Source organism: Anabrus simplex, chromosome 9, assembly GCF_040414725.1.
Source record: "Anabrus simplex isolate iqAnaSimp1 chromosome 9, ASM4041472v1, whole genome shotgun sequence".
Lineage (NCBI taxonomy): Eukaryota > Metazoa > Arthropoda > Insecta > Orthoptera > Tettigoniidae > Anabrus > Anabrus simplex.
This window is the reverse complement of record NC_090273.1, coordinates 141,683,207-141,702,311: the sequence shown is the minus strand read 5'-3', so window position 1 is coordinate 141,702,311 and position 19,105 is coordinate 141,683,207. Positions and strand designations below refer to the sequence as shown.

At 39.2% G+C, this 19,105-nt stretch overlaps 1 protein-coding gene across 1 annotated transcript in view; it reads right to left on the bottom strand.

Annotated features, from left to right (window-relative positions):
* Positions 1-999: 999 nt before the first annotated feature.
* Positions 1,000-19,105, bottom strand: part of LOC137502143 (uncharacterized) — a 143,169-nt gene continuing 125,063 nt past the window's right edge. Inside the window, exons 6-9 of the mRNA XM_068229119.1 lie at positions 13,819-13,981; positions 6,600-6,662; positions 1,198-1,257; positions 1,000-1,111 (exon numbers count right to left, since the gene is read on the bottom strand). Of these exons, the coding sequence (XP_068085220.1) occupies positions 1,028-1,111; positions 1,198-1,257; positions 6,600-6,662; positions 13,819-13,981 (370 nt within the window). The 3' untranslated portion in view covers positions 1,000-1,027. The remainder of the gene's footprint in view (positions 1,112-1,197; positions 1,258-6,599; positions 6,663-13,818; positions 13,982-19,105) is intronic.

The window sequence follows — 19,105 nt, the reverse complement described above, 5'->3', positions numbered from 1 at the left end:
CTTCGATTCATCTGTGAATAACATTTTCTTCCACTCTTCATGTGTCCAATTACAATGTTTTCTAGCCCATTCAAGTCTGTTCGTTTTATTTATGGGCTTCAGAAGGAGTTTCCTTGCTGCTACACATCCATTCAATCAGTCTCCTTTTTACTGATGCAAAAAAAAAAATTCTTGTTCTATTCTACCAATTCTGCATTGAGTTTGTGACACTGTTTCAAACCTATTTCCCTTACTAGTAATTCTGAAGATTTTATCATCACTTTTAGTTGTTTTACAAGGTTGTCCTGGTTGTGGTCTGTCCTTATTGCTACATGTTGTCGTCTGGTGGTGAAGAGTGTATTGCACTCGCCCTGTAGACACACTACATCGTTTTGCAATTCGGCGAATTGCTAAACCTGCTTGTCTGCGTGTTACAATTGCAGCATATTTTTCTATGGATATCTCTACTCTTGGAGTCATAATAACGATGTGCACACTGTCAACTGTCACTAAGGAACTGAAATTCGGGAACCAAATAGTACGTATCTTAGCAATGCTTGAAGCACACTACGGATAACAGAACACTACAGGGAACAACAGAGGTTCATCGAATGGGCCTTCAGTCATCAACTAGGTACACAAACATATTTGTTGTTTATGTACATAACATTCTTTTGGGGTGATATTGTATTTAGATGAAAACAAACACATAAACCTGACATGTTTACAAGTGTTTTACTGTTCCTTTGCTTACTCAAGTGTAACAATTGTATTATACCATATCTGCAGGGAAAATTAAATGAAAATCCACAGCCTATTTCCAGTCATTCGAGCAGGTCAGGAATGGAATGAACGAAGCCCTCATCTAGCAGCAAGGATAGGAACTGTACCGGCTGTTGAAACCTGTTACACTCCTCTGAGGCAATGATTAATGACTGACAGATGAAATGAAATGATACTGGGGAGTGTTGCTAAAATGAAAGATGACAGGGAAAACTGGAGTACCCGGAGAAAACCTGTCCCGTCTCTGTTTTGTCCAGCACAAATCTCACATGGAGTGACCAGGATTTGAACCACGGAACCCAGCGATGAGAGATCGGCGCGCTGCCACTTGAGCCATGGAGGCTTTTATCTACAGGGAATTAGATGTAAATTATTAGGTGTATTGAAATTAATGAGCCGTAGAGTGGATCGGGAAAAGAAGATAAATTAACTTACCCCCAAACAGTACTGCCCCGTCTTCATGTTGATGAACTTGCACTTCACATTTTGTCTGTCCTAAAAATTAAAAGAAAAAGCATAATTAATTTTAAATAGACAACACTGCAAGCTGCTATGTCCTCAACATCTTAATCACATGCCATATCATATTATACAGGGTGGGAGAGCAGTGCAGCAGCACTGTCAGAGGTGGCAGTTTCCCGCCAAGTGTAACAACCTGATTTCCCAGAAACTTTGCCGAGTGAAATAAGCAAACACATATTTCGGCTTATCCGTAGACACTCGACCGTTTCCAAGAAAATGACGGTCGAAGTTTTCGACGTGCTGTATGTGCCTTTTAGCGCATAACAAGTTCAATTGACACGGTGGTGCAGCGGCTATCCGCGTGGCTTCACACGTTTGCATCCTGTGTTCAAATCAAAATCAAATTTAATTGTTTTTTTTGGTTTAATTTCCTATTTATGTCCACTGATTACTACACGAGTGTTTCTTGTCAAGTTAGTGGATACAAGGGTGTTATGTTGATTGTAAAATTACACATGGATTTCACAAAAAGTGCTATACATTTATTATCGTCAGGTACTATTTGTTTCCGAGAATATGTTTTTCTTCTGCAATTCTCCTTTAAGTTTGTTGGTTCTGTGGAGATGTCACTGATAACTGATCAAGCCAATCTTCATATGAAATATGTGGTCACACAGGTTATTTTTCAGGGATTACGATGTTTTGTTAGTTCATTCCTATATTAACGCTTCAGGGAGATGCAGTGCACTTCCTTGGATGATATCGAATGTAGAAACATTTGAAACACAGAAATTTCGCGTACCAGGAATATCGTGCAAAGGCAGGTTTGCCACAATTATATTTCTGGGTGGGAATATCACTCGGAAAACAAACATTGTTATTATTACTGAAGATTTCATGTGTTGGCAATAAGTTTATGACAAACCGTGCATAACGGATCATTTTTCCAAAAACAATTTCAAATAAGTTATTTTATTCATTTATTGATGTTTTAAAATTCATTTACTGGACAGAACATAGACGAATAAGGACAATGATATTTTAAAATACATTGAACAAAACCACTTGTGCAGTAATCATCAATGGACAATGAACAAATTAAACAAAAAAGAAAATCATTGGGATTAGAACATGGGGCGCAAAAGTGCGAAGACGCGGCGAAGTCACTGCGCCACCACATCAGTTGAACTTTGTACGCGATAATAGGCACATAAAGCACGTCAGAAACTTCAACCGTCATTTTCTAGGGAACGGTCGAGTGTCTACGATTAAGCCGAAATATGTGTTCGCTTATTTTGACCCCAATCTCACCGAGCAAAGTTTTTGGAAAATCGGGTTGTTATGCTTGGCGGGTTCTCCTTATCAGTTAGAGACAGACGAAGCTTGGAAACATGTTTGCAATAAATTCAATGAGGGAATGATCGGTAGAACTCAGGTGCCACGATCAACAATGGGAGATCATGTGAAAAGAGATCTCCCTGCAAAACCGTTTTGCTGGACACTTGCCAATGACCTATCAGATGCTGACTAGGTTTGATGATTTACAGTTGTTGAACCCTTCCCCATGAGAAAATACCCACTTGAAAATTCTATTTGGTGATCAGTGTGCCATCTACTGTAACTGTACTGCAGTACATGAAACAGAAATGTGATATTTTGGACAAAAGTACTGTCAATTTACATGTTATGATCAAGTTCGTGATCTGTGTGATAAGTGGATGCCAGTCAAATTAAAGGGGAAAGTGTACAGAAACACTGTCTGGCATGCCCTCGTGTACGGCTCCGAATGTTGGACAAAATAGAAAAAGCACGTCACAGAGATACGGATGTTGCGATGGTCAGCGGGCGTCACCCTTCATGAGAAAGTGCGCAGTGAGCACGTGTAAGGATCTTTCAAAGTTGTGCCTATCAGCGAAAAGATGGAGGAAAAACAGCTCCACTGGTACGGTCACGTCAGAAAGCATGACAACCATCATCTAGTACTGAAAGTAAGCCAAAGAGAGGAAGAGGGCGTCCTAAGGCAACATGGAAACAAACTCCTGAGGCTGCTTTAAGGAAAAGTGGAGTGCTGTTAGATGTGGTGCAAGGATGTCAGACATACTCTCTCCATGTCGGATGAGTCAGGACGGAAGAAGAAGAAGAAGAAGAAGAAGAAGAAGAAGAAGAAGAAGAAGAAGAAGAAGAAGAAGAAGAAGAAGAAGAAGAAGAAGAAGAAGAAGAAGAGGTTGGAACATAACCTACCACATGTTATAATGAGGGCAACTATGTCAGCAACAACCTGGTTTGGACATTACTTTTCCAATGAACCCCGTTAATATGGCAGCTTATTCAAGAATGTTGGAGATGTGGTTAATACTGCACTCAGACACACAGAGGCCTGATGGAGCACCTGTATTTCGCAATATCTATGCGTGACATTTTGAATGATAATTTTCCAGGTCGCAGAACCACCCAGGTACGGTGAGTTCTCATCCAAATTATTCAAGGTAATATATGTAACGAGTTCAAGGAGTAGATTCATCTATACTCAAAAAGATGTCTCTTAGGGGTGTGCAGCTGTGAGCTTGCATCCAAGAGATAGTGGGTCCAAACCCCACTGTCGGCATCCTTGAAGATGGTTTTCCGTGGTTTCCCATTTTCATACCAGGAGATGTGGTTAATACCGCACTCATTACTTCCACACTTTTGAGTAGCTTTGGAGCTTTTAACACCCTTGACATTGTTCTGTTAGAAATATGAGGTCAATTAAGAAAGACAAATTACTAAGGAAAATTTTGTTGTAGGAAACTTCTACTTTCACCAAATTCAGCAAACTACGACTATCACCTTCACATCAATAAACTGTGTCATTGAAAAGTAATTTATTAGGGAAATTTTTTGCAAATAATATATTTTCACTTCTATATTTTGGAATTATTATTATTATTATTATTATTATTATTATTATTATTATTATTATTATTATTATTATTATTATTATTATTATTATTATTATTATTATTATTATTATTATTATTATTAATTATACTTGAGTCAAAAACATACAAATTTACAGTTAACATACAAGTCATTTTGAAGTACACAAAACATAACATGCGAGATCATATTACACATGGCCAGTATTTTGCAACGTCCAACACACTGAGTGGCTTGTAGGAGATCATCCTCTGTGCAAGATGTTGGGTACAGAGGGCAATGAAGCATGTGGTTCATGGTTTGTTCTTGTCCTTATTCACATCTTGTATCACTTGTGCTGAACCCCCATTACTTCAAGTTATCCCTGATTGTAGTCTGTTCAGGGACTTCCACACCAGCCAGCTTTCATTATGTCCAGGTGGTAACTGCTCAGTTGCTGGCATCCATCCGCGAAGGTGAAGGGTCCTCTTCTTCCACAGCTTCAGCCATGCCTTCTCTGATGATACAGAAAGCACCTCAGATGTTCTCAGGAAGCTCTTCCAGGATCTTAGCCATTGCTGCTCTGTTCCAGTTCAAGTCCGTCTTGTTGGCAGCAAGCCCTCTATGTACACAGGGTGGCACTATTCCAGCCCAGTAATAGAGCTTATCTGTCAGAGTAGGCTTCAAGCAACCTGTAATCAACCTGCAGTTTTCATTGAGAGCCATATCTACTTCTCTGGCATGAGATGAATAAGAAAGGTGCCTCCCCAAAGATTGCAAACCACTTAAGAGTTATGATGCAACTGGGCGTTCAATGAGCAACAACGAAACCGCCGGCTAGTCCTTTCATTGCAAGTAATCAGCTTCATTTTCCACATCAAATTCTAATCACAGAGACTTACACTAATTGAAAATCTTCCAGCTTTTTGATACTTTTTATTTGCTTTTTAGCAAATTAATTAATTATAAACAGTACATGTTTCGTTCTCACTTGAGAACATCTTCAGCCGTTGTTAAGCTTAGGTGAGCTGTGAACTTGCATCCGGGAGATAGTAGGTTCGAATCCCACTATCGGCAGCCCTGAAAATGGTTTTCCGTGGTTTCCCATTTTCACACCAGGCAAATGCTGGGACTGTACCTTAATTAAGGCCACGGCCGCTTCCTTCCAACTCCTAGGCCTTTCCTATCCCATCGTCGCCATAAGACCTATCTGTGTCGGTGCGACGTAAAGCCCCTAGCAAAAAAAAAAAAAGGCTTAGGTGAATCGCTAAGTTTCTGAATACATTATTTTCAGGTACATTGTTTCTCTTAAAAACTATCTGAATACAAATTAAATTAAAATGATGGTAAAAGAATGTGAGGGTTAATGGGTTGATGAAATGAGACAGGATGAATACATAGATAGCCTACTTAAAAAACTATATCTATTCATTGGAATAGTTGTTAAAAGTTTCAACTCTGTTGCACTAAAAATATCTGTTTGTCTGCCAATCAAAAGTTTTTTTAAAAAAAAAAGATTGACTTCTTGACACTGTTCTAATTATTGTTGAACGTGCATTTCTTTCACTCCTTCCAGGTTGGCTGTTATTTATTTTGAGCTTGCTTAATGTGCCCTAAATTGAGTCTAACGCGGAACTATGAAGCTGATTGCCGTTCACTTTTTGAGAAGAGAGCTTCGTCTCAATTTCTGAAATGAAATGAGGAAAATAGGGATTTGTTTTTATAATGGAAACATCATCTTGGTCCTTTTCAGGACCCCAGTTAAGCATTATCTCAGTGAATATTTTGAAATATAACATAGTAAGTCATGTGACAGTTCTCTCTGAGAATGTTTGTGCAAAATTTCATGAAATTCCACCAAGCATTTAGACATGATAACATTTCAGAAGACAGACAGTCATATGTCATTTCATTTTTATACAGAGAGATTTGTGAAAATGTATAGGATAAATAGAGATATAAATCATGCAGATGTGTTCTTCTGTTTACTTGAAGGTTCATATTCTTAAGAGGTGGCACACTCGGATCACTTTTGGTAACATTCCAGATGTCCTAGTGGTGCAGTTTGGAATTTACACACACTTGCAATTCTGATTTTATTAAATGAGTGGAGCATTTGTTTCTGCTTACTGACATCTGTGATTCATCATACAGAAAAGTCATTCAATTACTTACACCTGGTCCAGGAAATTATGACATAGACTTGATTATTCCAATGAAGTAGCCATGGTTAAGTCAAATGAATTATTATAAAGTTTGTCATCACAAAGGGGTAAAGGTGAGGAAATATTTGTCTTTACTTGGGAAGCAGGAAACTGACATAAATCATCTAAATATCAGGAAATCTTACTAAAATCAAGAAATCTGGCATCCCTTGTTCTTTCTCTTATTCCAACATGAACACCTTGCAGATGTTTTTTTTTTTTTTTTTTCAGGAGGAGTGATTTTTCAAACAAAAATTGACTCAGTATGTTACTTACCACCCAACAGCCTTTGAAGGTAGGATAATCCTTTTTACTCTTTGCTGTCAGTTCACCATCATCCTGCAAACAAATAAAACAAGAGATTTTTGGAAAAGAAAATTTTCAGCCTTTCACTGATATTTATATAGATAACATAAATCTGGAATTTGGTTTGATGTATGAATAAATATACTACATGATGTGTGGCTATTAAATAAACAGGACTACTCTTCTGCTTCTGTGGGTGTAGTGGGAAAGAGGAAGCTATAGGAATGAAGTGCAAGTGGTTTTGTTTTGCTGTCTTTGTTAGTCTGCTTTTGAGCTCTGTTTGAAGTAAACACTATGTGGTCCAATTGCTGAAAATCATGTCTAGTTTAAAGACTGAATATTGAAATTCCTTGTGAAACTGAAAAACAGACCCACAGAGTGCTTTAACCTAATAAAGGAAGTGTACAGGGATTCTCCTCGTTAAAGTATTTCAATGGAAAGGTTTAATGAGACGATGAAAAATAAAGATGAAAACACGCAAGAAGTGGGCTGATGAAAGAAAGGAGCTCACAGAAACGGAATGTGGGAATACTGAGAAAGAGTTAAAGCTCAACGATGCAAATGGTTTTGGTAGGTGTGCTAGGTACCAACTGATGAGCCCAGCCTAGCACACAGGGGCGAAACGGTCTTGGTAGGTGTGCTAGGTACCAACTGATGAGCCCAGCCTAACACACGGAGGTGAAATGCTGACAACTAGGAATTAGCTGGAAAATTTTATAATGTCCAATAACGGACTATTTATATTGGTATTATAAATTTACTCATTCGCAACAAATATTTCAGATTCCCTATGGGAATCAACATCTATATCATCTGATGACCAAGCAGGCATCAATTCTTGATAATGAGACAAAGTCTCTCAAAGTGCACTGGCACTGCCGGTGGCTACAATTAGCCTACGCAGTGGCCTCCACGGTATGCACTAGCCAGCGTCTTGGTAGGTGTGCTAGGTACCAACTGATGAGCCCAGCCTAGCACACGGGGGCGAAACGCTGACAACCAGGAATGAGTTAGTTGGAAAATTTGTAATTTCCAATAATGGAGCATTTATATTGGTATTATAAATTTACTCATTTGGAACAAATATTTCAGATTCCCTATGGGAATCAACATCTATATCATTAAAATAACATTTTCCACAGCAGGCCGACAAAAATAATAATAATAATAATAATAATAATAATAATAATAATAATAATAATAATAATAATTTCAAGAAACTACCTCAGGGGGTAAATCTTCGGATAAATCCCTTGTCGTGAACGCCACGGCGCATGAGTCTCGTTTGGATTCTGGGGGAGACTCGACATCATGCAAGAGACGAGTCGGAGCGTCTCGGTGTACCCTGAAGAGTCAAAACCTCAGGCCAAAATCTAAACCCTTTCTAGCAACTTTCAACATAAATTCACTTACACAAACTGGCAAGCTGAAAACCCTCACCAAAGCTCTTCACAAAAATCAGATATCCATAATGGCCCTACAGGAAACAAGGTACCCAGATGAAGAGATTTTTGAATCCGAAGGCTACCGATTTTTCAAGAGCAAAGCGCAAAGAGGAATCCTCAATGGAGCTGTGATGCTTGGAACCGCGTTTGCTGTTAGAACCAAGATCTTTAAATCGGTTGCAAATTTCGAACCTGTGAATGACAGATTGTCTATACTCACAATTAATGCGCGAACAAAACCTACGCCCTAGTTAACGCACATGCTCCTACAAACGATAAGAACAAGTCTGATCCAGACGAAGTTGATAATTTCTGGGACCTACTGGATGAAAAATTAAACAAAATCCCCAAACACCATGTCAAGCTTCTTTTGGGTGACTTCAATGCCCAACTAGGTTGTGAACAGAAGTACAAGAAAGTTATAGGAAATTACCCTGCTCACAAAGGAACCAATCCCAACGGCAAAAGACTGGTGTCCATTTGCGAAAATCACAACCTGCAGGTCATGTCGACCCACTTTCGCCATCTACCCAGAAAGCAAATGACTTGGCGTTCTCCCGTCCAAGCTCTCGGAGAGTTCCAAATTGATCATGTTGCAATCTCCAGGAGAAACAGCCCTGAGATTATGAATGTCAAGGTAAAGAAAGGCATCAATGTGGCCTCAGATCACTATATGTCTCTTATCAAATTCAAACCAATTCCCGCGAACACAAGGAAGACAACCAATCAGATCACACGCTTCGACAATGATAAACTTCGGCAAAGGGTTGAGGAGTTCCAGGAGAAGGCTAGACCAAATGACTGTGACTTTAACAACCCCAAAAGTCTCCTTGTTGCGGCCGCCAAAGACGTTGCAGAAATCAAGAGAAGCAAAAAGCATGCCTGGTGGAACGGTACCTGCGAATCAGTCCTCCAAGAAAGACTCAATGCGTGGAAACAGTACTACTCTACGAAATCAGAAAATGATTGGGAAAGCTACAGAACCCAACGTGCCCAAGCAGCTAGGGTACTCAGAACTGAGAAACGTAAAAATGAAAAATCTCTCATTGAAAAGATAGAACAAAACTTTAGGAAGAATGAAAGCAGAGAGTACTACAGAGCCTTCAAACGCAAACTCACTGGCTATAAACCACCATCTCTATGCTTTGAGCAAAAGGACGGCACACTGGCGACATCAAATGAAGAAAATTGCAGAATTCTAGCAGATTACTTCAAGAATTTACTTAATTGCTCTAAACCGCAAAGCGCCATTGAGACCAAGGAACCCTTACTCAGGTTTGGAGTTGATTTCAAACTGCTGGCATTAATTAGAGCCACCCTGACCGATACAAAATCCAAGGTGAAGTTCCACGGATTTCTCTCGCATTCCTTTGACATCAAAACAGGAGTCCGACAAGGTGATGGGCTATCCCCAATACTCTTCAACTGTGTTCTTGAAAAGATCATCAGAACCTGGCGGGTGAGATTACAGGAAATCAACTACAGTCCATTGAGAATAGGAACCAAATTCAAGGGGATTGCAACAGACTGCTTAGGATTTGCCAATGATATTGCTGTTCTCTCAAATGACATAGACACCGCTAGAGCTCAAGTTGAAATTTTAAAGGAAATTGCCGAACAAACTGGTTTGCAGATATCGTTTGAGAAAACAGAAGTAATGACTAACATCAAAGAGGCGCCACCAAAACTCCATACAAAATACGGGGACATCACCCGAATAGACAAATTCAAATACCTGCGTGAGATCATCATGAAAAATGGACTGGACAAAGAAGCACTTCAGGAGCGAGTACGCAAACTGGAAATAGCCTACCAAACATCCCGCACAATCTACAACAAAAAATGCCTTTCCCAAAACACCAAAATACGTCACTATGAAACAGTTCTGAAGCCAGTAGTTCTATATGCAGCCAAAACCCTGTCTCTAAATGCCAACAAAGGACTCCTTGAAGAACTGGAGAAAAGAAAACGCAAAATTCTGAGAGGAATCTTGGGATCAAAGTACAGAAATGGAATCCATCAAAAGAGATCCAACAAGGAAGTCTACAGCAAAAATTTTACGGTCATCTGAAAAGAATGGACGGAAGAAAGTTAACTAAAGAAATCTTTCACTTTTTTGATTCAAACCCCAAAACCACAATTCCCTGGTTTAGAAATACCAAAGAAGACCTGCAAATGCTACATATCTCAGCTCAAGACGCCCTTAACAGAGATCTCTTCCGCAAGAAAATATTGACGAACGGGCTAAACCGAGACGAGCAACCGAAGAAAAGACACGGTGCCCCTTGGACAGAGGAGCGTAAGCAGGCCCACTCACAAAGAATGAGGGAAATTTGGGCTGTAAAGAAGGCCAAGTTCATTGTCAAATGCAACAAGACTTAACGTGGTCCTTGATGGCCCCAGCGAATTATATATATATAATAATTGTACCAGAGATACACCCGTCCCATGCATTTAAATTAAGCGCCTTGAAGAATGCCATCTGAAATATAAACCTTGCAATAATTAGTTCAAGAAGTTTGAACATTTCTCAACAGATGTTGCTACTATAAACTTATGTTGTGCCCTCTGGTGTAAAGATGAACTAGTAAAATTCTAGATAAATTTTGCATGTTAAGGTTTCCTAAACTGAATTGTTTATACTTTGCTTTTGGTGTGTTAAAGTTTTTCAATGCTTCTATCTCTTCCCTGCCAACTTAACATGTTGGCCAATGAAAAATTTTGTACATTTATTTTTCTGCCAATCAAAACGTTCTGGTATTTATTTGATTATCCGATGAGAATTGGGGGTGTGTCAGGGCCTTAGCCCAGAGTTTTATGGAACTTTCCCCTCGGCTATAAAAGCTAGCACATTTTTTGGACCAGGTTGTCTTTGTGATCGCTCCAGTCTAGAGTGTGTTCGTAACGGAGGCAGGGGCCGCCCATCCATCTTTAGGAAGTCCACCAGCTCAAGGTAATGGTAGACTTAGTTTAAAATCTGATAGTCTTTCAAAGATAGCTGGAGAGGAAGGTTTCAAATCTTTAATAATGTAACTTTATTTTCTAAAATGTAAATTTCAAACAAGCTGAAAGAACTTAATCGAAATCATGGAATAGAGGGTGAGGCACCCTCTCGTATTTCCTCTCTACTTGATTTTGAGGTGACGATGATTTTGTAACCTTTTCTATATTATAATTTCTGTAACTCAAATATTTTTCTCCATCTAGTCACCTCCGTTGTATAGGCTTAGCCTCTGTAACGTCGGGCCATGAGCTCAAATAGGGTTTTATGCATTTAATGTAAATGTTAAGGAGCGCAAGTGTTCGCCTCCTCACCATTTTGGTTGTTGGGCCAGTAAATGTAAGCTTGTGTTTTTACTGAAGGCCTTATAGAATGGGTACTTGTTATCCCTGTTAAACTCTATTTCTTTTCTTGTTAAAGATAGCAGACTGTTGAGCATATAAGACGGCGAATACTGTTTGTTAAATGTAGGTTGTGCCTATGATAGGCTGGGAAAGTGTAAATTTATAGAGCAAAGACGCTCTTCCTATTAATGTAAAGCTTGAATAGTGTCTTTGGAAGGCTGGAATTATATAATGTTTGGAGATTAGTCTCCTAGATATTTTTTTGTGGGGCAAAGGTGCTCTTACAAGATAGCATATTTTGGATACTCTGTCTCCTAGAAATATTATTGAATAGAGCAGTGGTTGCTCTCATCACATTGGCACAGTAGGAGCTTCAAGCTCATACTGTTAATTAATGTTGTTTAATTGTTCTAGGAATTCATAATACACTATTACTTCTCAAGCTCACTGTTGTACCCGAGATTTTGTTCTTCACTTAGCAAATTGTTTTGTTAAAATTTAACATCTGAAAAGAGAAAAAACGAAAGAGGTTAAGAAAGGAAATGAAACTGCCAATTTTAAAGTTTTAAATTAATCTTTCGACTTTAGTATATCCACCTTCTTTCACCTCTATGATCCATGGAAACACAGTAACAATAACAACAACAACAACAACAACAACAACAACAACAACAACAACAACAACAACAACCAAAAAAAAAATAATAATAATAATTCTTAACACTTCTGCAACATAATGTATGCTGTGACCATCTTTCACCAAAGCATCTTCAGAACTTAACGGCATGTTTACCACACGAAGCTTATTTCGATAATGATGGGAACACCTTACAAACATGGAAGGGGGTACAATACAACAATAATTGATTGAAGAACAGGAAAATATTATTGCTTCACATCCAGTGTTGTGTTTTTCTGGTTGTATGATAAAAAATGCTTAAGGGTAATGCAATAAACAATCCACAAACGGTAGCAGGTAGGGACTCTCTTCAAAGATAGCCCTACCCAGGTAGTGGCACCCCTGCCTTTGTGAGTCCCCAAAGCACACTCACCCGGTGTGTGTGTGACATCTGGCAAGGTCACTCCACTAGGTAATAATAATTATTAAAATGTGATTTGATAGAATGTGATTATGTTACTTCATGAACAAAACATGCCATTCTGTTAGTTTTCAGGTCTAATCTATTATGAATCATGTTTTACTCGGCTAAAAAAATAATAATAATAATAATAATAATAATAATAATAATAATAATAATAATAATAATAATAATAATAATAATAATGTTCTAAGCAAGTCTACCCCTTATTCCTGTTTACTGATGTGGAGTTTAGGGTGAGGTGAGATTAAATTATAAGGCGAATTTTTAGGGCTGGATGCCCTTTCCATCACCAACATCATTTGAGGAGCTAATGTACCCTAGAGTTTGTCTATAGCCTAGCACGTTAATATGCCACTTCTTCTTCTACCGTTTTCCTTATGCCTGTGGGGTCCCGGGTGTTAACTGTGTTGCACATGTGGATTTGACCCTGTTTTACGGCCGGATTCCCTTCCTGACGCCAACCCTATGTGGAGGGATGTAATCACTATTGCATGTTTCTGAGGTGGTTGGTAGCATGGTATGTTGGGACAAATACAAACATCCAGTCCTCGAGCCAGAAGAATTAATAATTAAAATCCCCGCCCCACTAGAAATCGAACCCGGGACCCTCTGAAGCGAAGACCTCAATGCTGATCATTTAGCCAAGGAGTCGGACAACATGGATGGTCACTCCGCTTGGTAATAATAATGATTAAAATGTGATTTGATAGAATGTGATTATGTTCCTTCACGAACAAAACATGCCATTCTATTAATTTTCAGGTCTAATCTATTATGAATCATGAATGTTATCATTTTCAAGTGTCTGACTCGTTGGCTGAACGGTCAGCGTACTGGCCTTCGGTTCAGAGGGTCCCGGGTTCGATTCCCGGCCGGGTCGGGGATTTTAACCTTAATTGGTTAATTCTAATGGCATGGGGGCTGGGTGTATGTGTTGTCTTCATCATCATTTCATCCTCATCACGACGCGCAGGTCACCTACGGGTGTCAAATTGAAAGACCTGCACCTGGCGAGCCGAACCCTTCCTGGGATATCCCGGCACTAAAAGCCATACGACATTTCATTTTTCATTTTCAGGTGTTTTGTGATTGTATTCATCCTGCATTAGTTTTGACAGGCTAGAAAACTTCAGTTATAGCTTAGCAAAAAAAAAAACTATAAATTATGAATAGCAAAGCAGGGAAGGCTCTTTTTTCCATTATTCCAGATGCCTCCACTTTATGAAAGAAAAGAGTTTCAGCACAGTTTCACACACATATCAGACTCTATACAGTAATACTTAACTATTTACTAACAGAAAGAGCCAATGTCCAGGTCGCTACATCCTCATACTCAGGGCGATGATTGAAGTAACATCCAGTGCCGTTCTGGAGGAACATGTTAATCGCAAGCCTCTCCTGGAGCAGCATCGTAAAATTGGCAATTACGACTATGAGCACGTAATCTTGAGACTCGGGACTGAAACAGTGGAATCAAATTTAGTGAGAGTTTCTAATTAAAACTGTATTGCACTACCGAAATGTCACCAATTACAAGAAACAGAAATATGCCTGTAGATAGAGCAATCAATCAATCCAATCCAATCCAATCCAATCCAATCCAATCCAATCCAATCCAATCCAATCCAATCCAATCCAATCCAATCCAATCCAATCTGCATTAAGGGCTGTTAATAATAATAATAATAATAATAATAATAATAATAATAATAATAATAATAATAATAATAATAATAATAATAATAATAATAATAATAATAATAACAATAATAATAATAATACCGGGAGGTACACCTCAACCCCGTGCATTTAAATGAAGCGCCTTGATGAATGCTACCTAACACATAAAACTTGAAACAACCAGTGCAAGAAGTTGGGACGTTGGTCAACAGATGTCACTACTAAAGTGATCGAGTAATGTGTTATTTTAAGGTTTCTTAAACTGACTGGATTTCTTTTGTTTTTTTGGTGTATCACAGTTGGCAACACTTCTAGCTCGTCCGTCCAATTCGGGATCTCAACCAATAGAAAAATTCATGTATTTATTTTTCTACCAATCACATGCTTCTTGTAATTTTTCGACTGTTCAATAAAAATGAGAGGGTGTGTCCAGTTTTAGTTCAGAGCCTTCTCGAACCTTCCTCTCGGGTATAAAAGCTGACGTCTTTTCGAGTTAACTTGTCTTATTGATCGTTGCGTTATTGAGTGTGTGTGTTAAGAGAGGAGGTGGGGCCTCATCCATCAGCAGGCAGAATGGCCACCATTTTTCTATCTCAGTAGTTATCTCCGCAAGCTGACTCAAGGGGAAGGTTTCCAATCTTTAACTATGTAACAGTCAATTTACTAAAATGTAAACTTTTCTTCCTTCTCATGTAAAAATTGAACTAGTCAAGAGTACTTAACAGAAATTCGGGGACAGAGAGTGCACTACCCTCTTGAATTCCCCTTCAATTAATCTTGAGGTGACTACGATTTTGTAACTGTTTTCACTATTGTAAACTGTAACTTAACTTGTCCATCTAGTTACCTCAGTAGTTTGGGATTAGCCTCTGCATCGACGGGCCACAAGCCCAAGTACGGTTTTAATCTTTGATTTCAAGTAGCGCAAGTTTCCGCCTCCATACATTTTTGAGTTTGGGGCCAGTAATTGAACCTGTTGCTTTCATTAGAGGCCCAGTAGAATGGGTACTTCATACCCCTGTACTATTTCTTCCATGTAAAAGAAAAGTGATACGGTATTGTTAAATGTAGGTTGTGCCTAGAGAGGCCTGAAAGTGTAAATTTCATTGAGTAGCGACGCTCTAATCTCTTAACTTAAAGGTTGCCTTGTGTAGGCTGTAAGGGTTTGGGAGCGCAGTCTCCTTGGTATAATTATCGAGCATAGAGGCTCTTTTCTTGTAAGGTAAAAGATATCTGTGTAAATATTGAGTGGTGCCTTCGGAAGGCGGTAACTTATAACTGTTGGAGCAAAGTGCTCTTGAAAATTGTGTAATTTAAAAATCCTGTAAAAGAAATTGGGAGATACGTCTCCTTGACTATCTGTCTAAACGCAACAGTAGTGATGTTGGGACCACTGTAAATTATGAGCTTGAAGCTCAAATTGTAACTTACCTAATCTTGGTTTTTCTGTTTTTTCTCTACCCTGTACCTGAAATCTTGTTGTTTTGTTAAGATTTAATATCTGAAAAGAAATACAGTATAACCTTATTTTTAAAGTTTTAAATGAATCTTTTTACTGTCATAGATAGACCCATTCAAGCCAGCACCTTCTTTCACCTCTCTGTTTCAGGCAAACACGGTAATAATAATAATAATAATAATAATAATAATAATAATAATAATAATAATAATAATAATAATAATAATAATAATAATAATAATAATGCTTTATGTCCTACTAACTACTTTTACGGTTTTCAGAGATGCCAAGGTGCCAGCAGTTTTTTTTAATATTTTTTTTATGAGGGATTGTGGAAAATCTTCAATAGACACTTGTGAAGGGTCTGCACTCCACAAGTGTGTGGAATTCTTACCCACTGAAAACCACAATAATAATAATAATAATAATAATAATAATAATAATAATAATAATAATAATAATTTTTTTTTTTTTTTTTTTTTTTTGCGAGGGAGTGTGGAAAATCTTTCATAAGACGCTTGTGAGGGTCCGCACTCAACAAGTGTGTGGAGATTCTTACCCACTAAAAACCACACTCCCTTTTCCCACGACGTTTATCTCCGCCCCGGAACCGCTCTCGCATTACTTCAGGGCGGATGTCGTGCTTAATGCATCTTGTGCTTCATCTTCCTTCTTCTGCTTTACTATCTGTCGTAATCGTCCAGGTCCTTCTTCTTCTGACGCAGAATATTTTCTACGTAGACTGCCACCTGGTCCCAAGATTCTCGACTTCGTAGCATTACTGACACGATCCCTTCTGGCGTCAATTCTCCGTGCATAACTTCTAAGCATCTTCTTTGTGGCAGCCAATGAACACACACAAAGAAAGTATGTGATACGTCATCGATATCGCCGCAGTATATGCACACCGGACTAGTTGCTAGCCCTAGCCTATGAAGAAATTTTCGGAAGTATCCATGACCTGTCAGGAACTGTGTGAGATAGTAGTTCACTTCACCATGATTTCGGGCAACCCATACGCCCAGAGAAGGTATCAGTCTTTTCGTCCATTTCCCTCTAGAATCATCTTCCCATCTTGTTTGCCATCGTTGCATTCTGCGACTATGAGCCAAAGCCTTTGCCCTTTTCCTTCCTAGCTCTTCTTGTGTGAGCCAAATTTCTTGTCTTTCGAAGGCCAACAAGTCAATGGGAGCTACTGCTGCTACTACTAGAATCGCGGGTTCTGATACTGTGCGATATGCGCAAGCAATTCGTAAAGCTGCTCTCCGTTGTACAGCCGCAATTCTTCTCCGATATTTCACAATTTTTAACGATTCAGCCCAAATTTCCGAACCGTATAGCAGTATCGATTGAACAATTGACATGAGAAGCCGCCTTTTACTAGATATCGGTCCCTTGATATTTCCCATGAGTCTGCTCAGTGCAGTCATGGTTTTCGCTGCCTTATCTGTTACCCGTTGGATGTGGTCCCAATATGTAAGCTTAGTATCAAGCGTTACACCAAGATATTTTGTGCTACTAGTTGTTTCGATGGCTATCTGTCCGATCTGCATCGGTACAACAGTATTAATCCTTTTCCTCGTCAGGAGGACAATTTCCGTTTTGTGATCTGCGAGTTCTAACTTGTGATTTATCATCCATTCTTTGACACGTCGCATCATCTGATTCAATTTAAATTGAGCCAGCTCTAGGTTACGGGTTACTATCACAGCAGCCACATCATCAGCATAACCCACAAGTTTTACATCTTCTGGCATCTCCAGCCGTAATAAATCATCATACATGATGTTCCAAAGGTGTGGTCCGAGAATTGAGCCTTGCGCTGCACCAGCTGTGAGCCGTTTTCTTCTCTGACCGTCTTCCGTGTCGTATAACAATGTACGGTCTTTCAAATAGTCTCGCAGTATATACATGAGATATTCTGGTAGCTTGAAAGTTTCTTCTAGAGCTTCCAATATATCACTCCATCTTGCCGAGTTGAAGGCATTTTTAACATCTAGAGTCACAAGAAGCGTCAGTTTCCTAGAATAATGATTACCCGTTTGAGCTCGTTCTGCTGTCTTCACCACTTCCTTCACAGCATCTAGCGTTGAGTGACCTCTGCGAAATCCATGTTGTTGGTCGGATAGGTCGCCAGCTAATCGGACTGCTGCTAGTATTCTCGGTTGTAGAAGCTTCTCTAAACCTTTCCCGGCAGTGTCCAGCATACATAGAGGTCTGTAACCCCCATTTTTCCCTTTACTGATCAGAACCAATCTAGCTATCTTCCAACGAAAGCTAAAAATTCCCGCTTTCAAACAATGATTATACATTCTCAACAGCAGTTGAGGACATAATTCGGCTGCCACCTTTAGTACTTCTGCTGGAATACCATCTGGACCAGGGGCTTTCTTATTTCTAAGGGAATTAATTGCTGTTATCAATTCTTCAATTGTAAAAGGTGGTACATTGTCTAGTTCTTTCTCGGCCTCATCATCAATCCTCTCTGCATGATCAGGGAATAATGTGTGCACTATTTCTTCCATGGTGCGTGGATCCATGATAGGGCTTGGTATCATCCCGAATTTCTTCATGACAATTTTATACCCTAATCCCCATGGATTTTCATCCACTTCCTTGGACATTTCCCACCACTTGTCGGCTTTACTCTTTTTAATTGTATTTCGCAGTCTTTTCTTCATAGTCTTATACTCTGCTGAGAGAGCTGCGTCATTATGTCGTGCTCTTTGTGTCCTTCGTCTGAGTCGCAGGCATTGTTTCCTCAACTCAGCAATTTCTTCATTCCACCAATATGCTGGACGCTTGCCTCTCCGTTGTTTGATTCTGGTCATAGATGCGTCGCATGCTTGCTGAAGGAGTCTCATGGTGTGTTCCACGCATTTATTAGCAATAATGCTTCTTTTGCCTCCGTGACATGTATCCGTCATACAATCCATTTCATTCTGTATTACTTCATGAAATTTTTCTCTGTCCATAGTGGCTATGTTCCATCTTTCTGACTTGGGCGTGGTAATCCTTAGATTCGGAGTCTCTTGAAGTACACGAAAAGTGATATACTGATGATCGCTTCCAGTATATTCTTCAATTACTCGCCATTCAGTTATCCTAGACGCAATGTCTTCAGAAGCAAAGGTTACATCTGGTATGGTTCCCTGACACCCTGGTCGCCGAAAGGTTGTCACATTACCAACGTTGATAACCATTAATCCCAATCTCGCGACCATCTCCATTGTACGCCGCCCCCTAGAATCTGTTTGAGGCATGTTCCATTCAACTGCTTGAGCATTAAAATCACCAGCAACAACTAGGTTAGTGTTCATCCCTTGCAGAGTATCTTCAAGCCCGTCTAGTTTTGTCTGGAAGTCAGAAATAGCCTCGTTCGGGGTAAAATAACAGCTGACAAAAATTACTTTCTCAACTTGGACCCAGACGAAACCATCTCCG